The sequence below is a fragment of the Bufo bufo genome, unplaced genomic scaffold, assembly GCF_905171765.1.
Source record: "Bufo bufo unplaced genomic scaffold, aBufBuf1.1, whole genome shotgun sequence".
Taxonomy (NCBI): domain Eukaryota; kingdom Metazoa; phylum Chordata; class Amphibia; order Anura; family Bufonidae; genus Bufo; species Bufo bufo.
In genome coordinates this window covers 1-8,188 of record NW_024400483.1, presented here as the reverse complement: position 1 = coordinate 8,188, position 8,188 = coordinate 1, and the positions used below count along the sequence as shown (strand labels likewise).

The following is an 8,188-nucleotide window of genomic DNA, read 5'->3' as shown; positions in this document are numbered from 1 at the left end:
TGGTTGGTGTAGTTGGCTCGTGGAGAAGGCGTCCGTGACTTGGTCTCCGAGCTGGCGTTTTATGGCTGGAGGCAAGACGGAGGCTCCAGTCTGGCCAAGTGCGTGGTAATAAAGTTGGGGCTTCGAGAACCTTCCCCGTCAGGGAAGAGAATACTGCATTTAATGTTATTTCATGTTATTTAATTTTATTGATGAGTTATTGATGGTTATGTATACAATATTTGGGGATAAACGGCTGCTGTGGCCATTAAATCCGAAATCGGTCTCTGTGTTTTTATTATGCAGAAGGAAATAAGTTGGAACGGGGGGAGGTCTGGGGCTGTTGGTAATAGATATGCCCCGAAAGAATAGACAATAACCTGGTCATGTGTTTTATTTCTCAATTAGGAAACAGCAATGGTCGGCCATCCCACCCCACCAGCACAATCTCTGACAACATCCAGAGATTCATTTTCCATCATGTGCTTGGTCGGGGAAGTTTTGGAAAGGTAAGAAACCATAAAACTGCAAGCATATTGTTTGCCTAATAAAGCAGACATGACCCTTTAAGTAATGTCAGGAGCATCATGCTGCCCTCAAGGGCTTCTGACTGGTGCTACCTCACCAGAGGCAAATCCAGGGAGATTCCCAAATGTGCTGGTGCATATAGCAGAGATGGCAGATATTTTTGCATTAGTGGTTAGTAGTAATGTTCCCTTTAGGAGTAAACACCTAATATCCCTGGTGTTTACCTAGTACAGTTAGAAAATGACACAGGCTTAGCCCGGGGATGGGAGAGGATGTGGATGAAGGAAGACGTATGGCTAAGCTTTATACATCTGTTTCTAAGCTTATAGCACCCCTTGTAGTACCCCCAGTCATTACAGTGCTGTCCATGTATTGCCCCCATATCTTTTAGTGCCCCCCATAGTTCTTCTAGACCTTATAGTGCCCCCTTGTAATGCTTCTAGACTTTATAGTGCCCTTAGTCCTTATTTGGCCCCCCTGTATTGCCCCCACACCTTACAGAGCCCCTAGACCTTTTAGTAGCCCCTGTAGTTATAATGCCCCCTCCCAATTCCATATTCCCTGACACACAAAGAAGAAAAAAGATACTCACCTGACTTCCCACCACTGTCAGCGATGCAGGCCACAGGCCTCTCCCGGTCCACATCTATGTGACTATTGCTAATGTTCCCATTTTACATAAACTGACATTTATATGTACTGTATATATAGCAGCACTGGTGGTATTTTCCTGCTCCCTGTCCACACTTATGAAGATTGTCCAGTAAGAAGTGTTTTTTCTAGGTGGTGCTGGCAGAGGACAAGTATACCCACCAGCAATTTGCCGTAAAAGTCATGACAAAGCGAGACCTGCTTGCTGAAGGAGAAGAGCGCGCAATGGTGGAGCGGCGAGTGTTACAACTTGCATCTGGCTGCCCCTTCCTTCTTCATGGCACATTTGCATTCCAGACCAAGGTAAAATTGTGACTACTACATGAGTATATCATAAACTGCACTGACATATATGTATATATACATATTTATATATATGGTGTTTTAATGTCCTGCTTCTTGTATGTGTAGCTGGCACTACCCATGACAACACTGGACAAACCCTGGGGACCAGGCAATGTGCCTAAAAAATTTGGGCCTGACTTTGGGTTATTGAAGTCTATGGAACATCTTACTTGCGCCTGGAGTGGTCCAACTGGGTCAACTGGTCCAACTGGGTCCAAAAATCTACTACTGTCCTCCCCTTCCCTATGGATGTAGTTCTTAATGAGTGCTTCAAAATGGTGAGAAATGTGCCATTCATGATAATGTAAAGTTATCCAAACATTGAAATGTAATGTCTTACACAATATATCTGCATGGTCTCCATATGCATGCATAGAATATGCCAGACACAGAGAACAACCAGAGGAAAGTCACAGTATTACTGTAATTGCACAACTATATTATCATGAGTGAGTGGCTTAATGATCTGTTATACAGGGACCATCAGAGGAAGCCAGACCGTCTCCATATGGCCTGTGTCTTGGCTGATGAAATAGCTGGTTACTGTAAATACATCAACTCTACAAATACTTTAACAGATATCTAAACTGTATATATATATATATATATATATATATATAATATATGTATCCATCTGACAGGAGCTTGTTCTACTTGGAATGGAATATGTCACCTATGGAGATTTCCACCAACTCCTGCGGAGGAAGGGGCGTCTTGACATCCCCAGTGCAAGGTACAGTAGTCAAAGCCTAAACAGTACAACTATGTGACAGATTTACTAATGCTATCTAAGATTTAGACAGTGGAACTTAAGGCCCCGTACACCATAAGCTATTGTCAGCTGAACCTGCCGGGAGAAGATCTAACGTATATGAGGATCCCCTGAACAGATGAGAACAGATGCCACCATCAGAGGTGTCTGGCAGAAGCTTTCTCCTCTCTCCCCATTGACAACACATATGAGTTTGGACAAACTGAGCGTGTATGAGTTTGAGGGAGTCAAGAGATACCGTAGCTCTTAGCAAAAGAGTGTTCAGCCAAAAGCTGTTGAAGATCTGTGGGCACCTTTCGACTAGACAGTCTAAAAATGTGCCAGAGTTATCACAGTGACTGATGCGGGATAAATAATTTGGCGACCTTTAGGGTACTTTCACACTAGCGTTTTTCTTTTTCCGGCGCTGAGTTCCGTCCTAGGGACTCAAATCCGGAAAGAACTGATCAGTTTTATCCCCATGCATTCTGAATGGAGAGTCAGTCCTTCAGGATGCATCAGGATGTCTTCAGTTCAGTCTTTTTGACTGATCAGGCTTTCAGAAAAACGTAGCATGCAGTATTTTTACCTCCGGCCAAAAAGCCTGAACACTTTGACTGAACGCCGGATCAGGCCTTTTTCCCATTGCCTTGCATTAACGCCGGATCTGGCACTGTGTGTTCAGTCAAAACGGATCCGGCTTTTGCATGTTAAACCCGAAAAATGTGAAAAAAAAGTTAAAGTCCCTAAATGGCGGATCCGTTTTTTCCAATGCATTTTTTCATTGTGATCAAAATCCTGATCAGGATTCAAATGTAATCCGTTTTCACACGTTTTTCCGGATCCGGCGGGCAGTTCCGGTGTCGGAATTGAACGCCGGATTAAAACAACGCTAGTGTGAAAGTAGCCTTAGACTGTCTAGTCTAAGTTTATACCACCTAATGTTTGGTCTGTAGGGATGAGCGAAGCGAGCTTCAGGTCCTAGATTCAAAGTGAGTTCGCTCAAAACTTCAGTTTACTGCTGTACGGAGATCCGTCTCTATACAAAATTAACATGTATGACCTCCGACCAGGCAAAGTGAGTTATTCCCGAAGTCTCGTGAGAATTCAGTGAATAACTTCGGAATTTGACTTTTAAACTGAATTTTTTTTTTTGAAAACTTAGATCCGAACTCGGCTTCAGTTCCGACAGCATTAAACTGAAGTTTTGAGCAAAGCTTGCTTCGTTCATCCCTAATTAAATCCATTAGCACAGTCCATTATATGCAGTCTAATAGGTAGCACAAAGTCACTTTCCAGGTGACTGTGGCCCTCTATGTTGTGGCCCTCTGTGCAGCTGGATAAGTTATACATGTGATATGTCCACCGCTGATATAATTATTATTACACTATGTCTTAGGTAATGGATACTTTCCATATACCAGGACTTTTTTTTAATCAAAAACAGCATGAAGATGATCTAATTTGAAGGAATTTACAATTCCCATAATTTCTATATTATTGGAAGTTTCTCTTCAATATTAACATAAAACAATCTCATATGTTCAGAATATAACAGGTTTAGGTACATATGTGCTATGAAGAGAACGATAAGTGCAGTTGTCCCACCGGGCCATAATAGTAACATAAACTCTAGTCATAAATAACATAAAATCCAGCCGGTCTGGTCTACTGAGCGTTGTGTATTTCTGAGACTATATCATCCACTAAATCCTATTCTTTCCTCTTTCTTTCCTTTCTACCAGATTCTACGCCGCAGAACTTGTGTGTGGAATTCAATATCTGCATTCTAAGGGCATCATCCACCGGTAACCCGAAATATATTCTATCATCCTGATATAGCACCGAGCACCAACATAGTCCACTGCACTGTGCACAGAATGGACTCTTGGTCTTTGCCCATAGTCAGGATCACAGTCTCAATTTCATGTGCTATACTTGCAGCAATTTTATAGAAACGCAAGCAAGGCAAAGGAGAAAATACATGCAATAATAATAGTGACACCATGATCCTTTGTGATATAGGCAATAGGACAGATTGATACGCCAGTCTTATCTTCCAGTGTGCTGGAGAAGATCCACCAAATGTATAAATACCTTTGGAAAATCTTCTGGCAGTCAGTGTACCAGAAAACCAAATCTATGCAAGCCGTACCCTCTGCAATTCCCCTCAACCAATATATTTCCAGATAATCTGAAGACTATTAGTCCACTATCTGTTGGGGTTTAATCAGCAGATTCCCTCTTCCTCTAACACAACGCTACATGCAAGCACCCAGTTCCTGCATCATTCCTGATATCCTACAACAGGCACTTAGAGACTGAGCTTGTGGTAAAGGTTTTCCTTAAAACCCGGATAAAAACCACAAAAAATATTTTGTCTTACACTGACTAATATAACATTAGCCAAATGCAGCATTATACTCTGATAATTATAGGAGGAACACTGACAACAATTAAGGTGTTTTTTTTATCGTCACAGAGATCTCAAGCCTTCCAACATCCTGGTGACTGAAACGGGCCATATTAAGATTGCCGACTTCGGTCTGGCACTGGAGAACATCTATGGAGACCGAACAGCCACAGAATACACTGGAACACCGGGCTTCATTGCTCCTGAGATCCTGGCTGCGGAGGAGTACAATGCTGGAGTAGACTGGTATGCATTTGGCATCATCTTGAACATCATGATTACCACCAGCCACAAATACCAGCGAGGACTATTCACTTCCTCCAGCAAAGAGGCGAAGAACATCATTAAAAAGGTTAGTATATTATAAAGTAATATAATCTACAAACTGTAATAGGCCATGTTAACAGTGTGGTTTGAAGGACTGGACTTTTTTTTTTTTTTTACCACACGGCAGCAAAACGGCTAGAAACACCACTGGTAGTAGTAGTAGTACTGAAGTAGTACTGAAGTAGTACTGAAGTAATCTGATATATAACAGCCAACCTTTCCTCTGGTGTTTATAACAGTGCTCAACTTCTTATAGGGACATATTAGTGATATATATTACCTAATTATTGTATGTTTAAAGATAAATCTATTAATATGTTTTTCTAAAAAAAATTGACAATGAAGTTTTGCTATTGGTTTTTTATCTAAATTTTTATGAAGCTGTAATATAACTTTAAATTAATATTCCTATTTGTAGCTCCTCCGGGAAGATCCTACCAGGCGTCTCGGAGTCAATGGCAACATCAGAGCCCACAGGTTTTTCCAGTGTATTGACTGGGACTCGGTGGAAGCCCTTAGGATGCGTCCACCACACATTTCTAAACCAGTAAGTATAAGAAGAAACAATGTACAGGCCTGTTTAGAGACATTTTAAATATAGACACAAATGATAGTGACATATCTTTCATCTCTTTTTCCATATTCATCATGGTACTAAGAAGAGTAGATATCATTATTGTGTGATAACCTCCTTCTACTATCTCTTTCTTATAGCCAAACAACATCCAGCGTGGCTCAAGACCATTCAATCTCCAAATACTGGAAGCAGCAGAGTCTAGCAACTCGGCCTTTTCAGCAAACCACCAGGCCTTATTCACAGGGTTTTCCTTTACCAACATCAGCTGGAAAACCCCGGAACATCCACCAGCTCTTTAATACCATCAGAGCAAGCTGTCTTCCTAAGCCCCAAGAGAGCTTCAGAAAGGAGAAGATCAAGATGGACAAGCAGGACCTGGACAAGCAGGCAAGAAACATCATCATGACAAGACTAAAGTCAGGATCAGGACCTCAAAGGAACACCAGAGATATTCCTGTTCAAGAGGATGGCCACAGAGATGGATGACACCAAAAAGGTAAGTATCCTTGGGGAAATATTATTTGGCATTATGATGTGCCTGGACATACCAGGCACACTACATGCCCATGACAATTACAGCCTTATGCTACTATATGTATAGTGTTCTGCTATATATATACTACATAAGAGAGCAAAAAAAAACACTATAATTATATTTACCGGTGATGACCGGTAAATATAATTACAATTTTCCCCCTCTTCTATAACAACTGATTGTGATGTTATGGGCGATGGGGAAATAAGTGTGATGGCTGGCTATTAAGGGGTGGAGGAGGCCAGGCGGGGGGGAATTTACTAAAACCAACATTTCAGAACATGGTCTTGGTGAAAAGCGTGCTAAAGTAAGATGTGACACACAGTCGAGTCTCATTATTATGACTACCAGCTAATATAAAGTAACCATTATGTGCAGCACGGACAGCAGCTAGACGACCTTGGAGGGACTCAAAAAGGTAGGTTGTCACAGGTATCTGGAGCCATGCTTACTGCAGTGCATGGAGGGTGCGTGGGGGTGAATCCAAACAGCGAACGCAATGATCGAGGTGGTCCCACAAATGCTTAAAGGGGTTGGCCACTCTTTAAATACTCTCCACTACAGTGTGGCAGGCAGGGAAACAATTAAGTTCCTAATAAACTCATTAAACACCTCTGCCTGCTTCTCTTTCAGTTATAAGCCACTGCCCCTTAGTCCTGCTCTACCTTGCAGCTGAGTTCGTCCATGGCTGCACGCGACATGGAGGAGCTTGAGAGGAAGCTCGTCCATGCGCATGTGCAGTCTGCTCCTGTCAGTGGTCGGCTCCAACTGTGACAGGAATCAGCTGCTTGTTCCCTCTCTACAAACAGCTGATTCCTGTCAGAAGCTGGCTGTGAGAAAAACCTGCAGAGTCCCTACTGCAGAAGCTACTTCGTCCATCCCCATCCCCCCTGCACTATCACCACACAGCCGACCCGCTAAGCCACGCCCACTGGTTCTGTTAGACCACGCCCCCTGCAACCAACAGGGAAAGCACACCTTGGAGTGCTTGCCTGCTTTCTGGATTATATATATATATATACAAACATCGCGTCCACATGGGTGAATAATCTTTTTTCTATTTTCATCTAATGAGAGTGCTGTAGTTTCGCTTTATATAATATATATATACACACATACATATTTTTTTATACACAAAATATAACACACGTGTTTAATATATTTATATGTGTATATACATTGTGGTCCGCAATGCATGGGCGCTGACCGTATGTGTATATATATGTACTGTACATACACATATGTATATATACATATTTATATACATATATTTACACACATGTGTGTGTGTGTATACATTGCAATGCATGGGCGCCCACAGTGCGTCCACTGTCTGCAGACATGAACCCATTCATTTAAATGGGGTCTGCAATCTGCATCCGACAGCACTTTTTCGCAGTGCGGAGGCATAGACAGAAAACCCATGGATGCACTCCATAGGTTTCCGATCTGTGTTCCATTCCAGACCACACCGTATCTTTCGGATTTCAGACCCATAACTTGATACGGTGCGCACACGGCTGGTGCCTGTATATTGCAGACCCCCTGTTCGCTGGCCACAATACAGGCACAGGCAGGCTATGGTCATGTGCATGAGGCCTAAAGCCATACCTCCTTCCAGTATCCGGCAGGACAGTCCCGGATTTCAGTGGCGGTCCTGGTACGGGGGAGGTATGTCGAAAATGGATCAGTTTTGCCCTAATGCATTCTGAATGGAAAAGGATCCACTCAGAATGCATCAGTTTGCCTCCGATCAGTCACCATTCCGCTTTGGAGGCGGACACCAAAACGCTGTCCGCCTGATGAAACTGAGCCAAACGGATCCGTCCCCATTGACTTACATTGTGTGCCAGGACGGATCCGTTTTCTCTGGCACAATAGAAAACGGATCCGTCCCCCATTCACTTTCAATGGTGTTCAAGATGGATCCGTTTATGGTTATAGAAGACCTAATACAAATGGATCCGTTTATGACGGATGCATGCGGTTATATTATGGTAACAGAACCGTTTTTGCAGATCCATGACGGATCCGCAAAAACCACAAGTGTGAAAGTAGCCTTGGGCACGTAGTGTCCCTCTT

At 42.7% G+C, this 8,188-nt stretch overlaps 1 protein-coding gene and 1 long non-coding RNA gene across 2 annotated transcripts; both read left to right on the top strand.

Moving 5' to 3' along the window:
• The first annotated feature begins 2,183 nt into the window (after positions 1-2,183).
• LOC120984300 lies at positions 2,184-4,789 on the top strand. The gene is made up of 3 exons (XR_005775241.1): positions 2,184-2,236; positions 4,000-4,062; positions 4,737-4,789. It is a non-coding gene; the product is annotated as an uncharacterized LOC120984300 (long non-coding RNA).
• Positions 4,790-4,941: 152 nt separating this feature from the next.
• On the top strand, positions 4,942-5,870 carry LOC120984299 (protein kinase C delta type-like). The gene is made up of 3 exons (XM_040413327.1): positions 4,942-5,019; positions 5,413-5,541; positions 5,709-5,870. The coding sequence occupies exons 1-3, from the start codon at positions 4,942-4,944 to the stop codon at positions 5,868-5,870; spliced, it is 369 nt and encodes a 122-aa protein (XP_040269261.1).
• Positions 5,871-8,188: the final 2,318 nt, after the last annotated feature.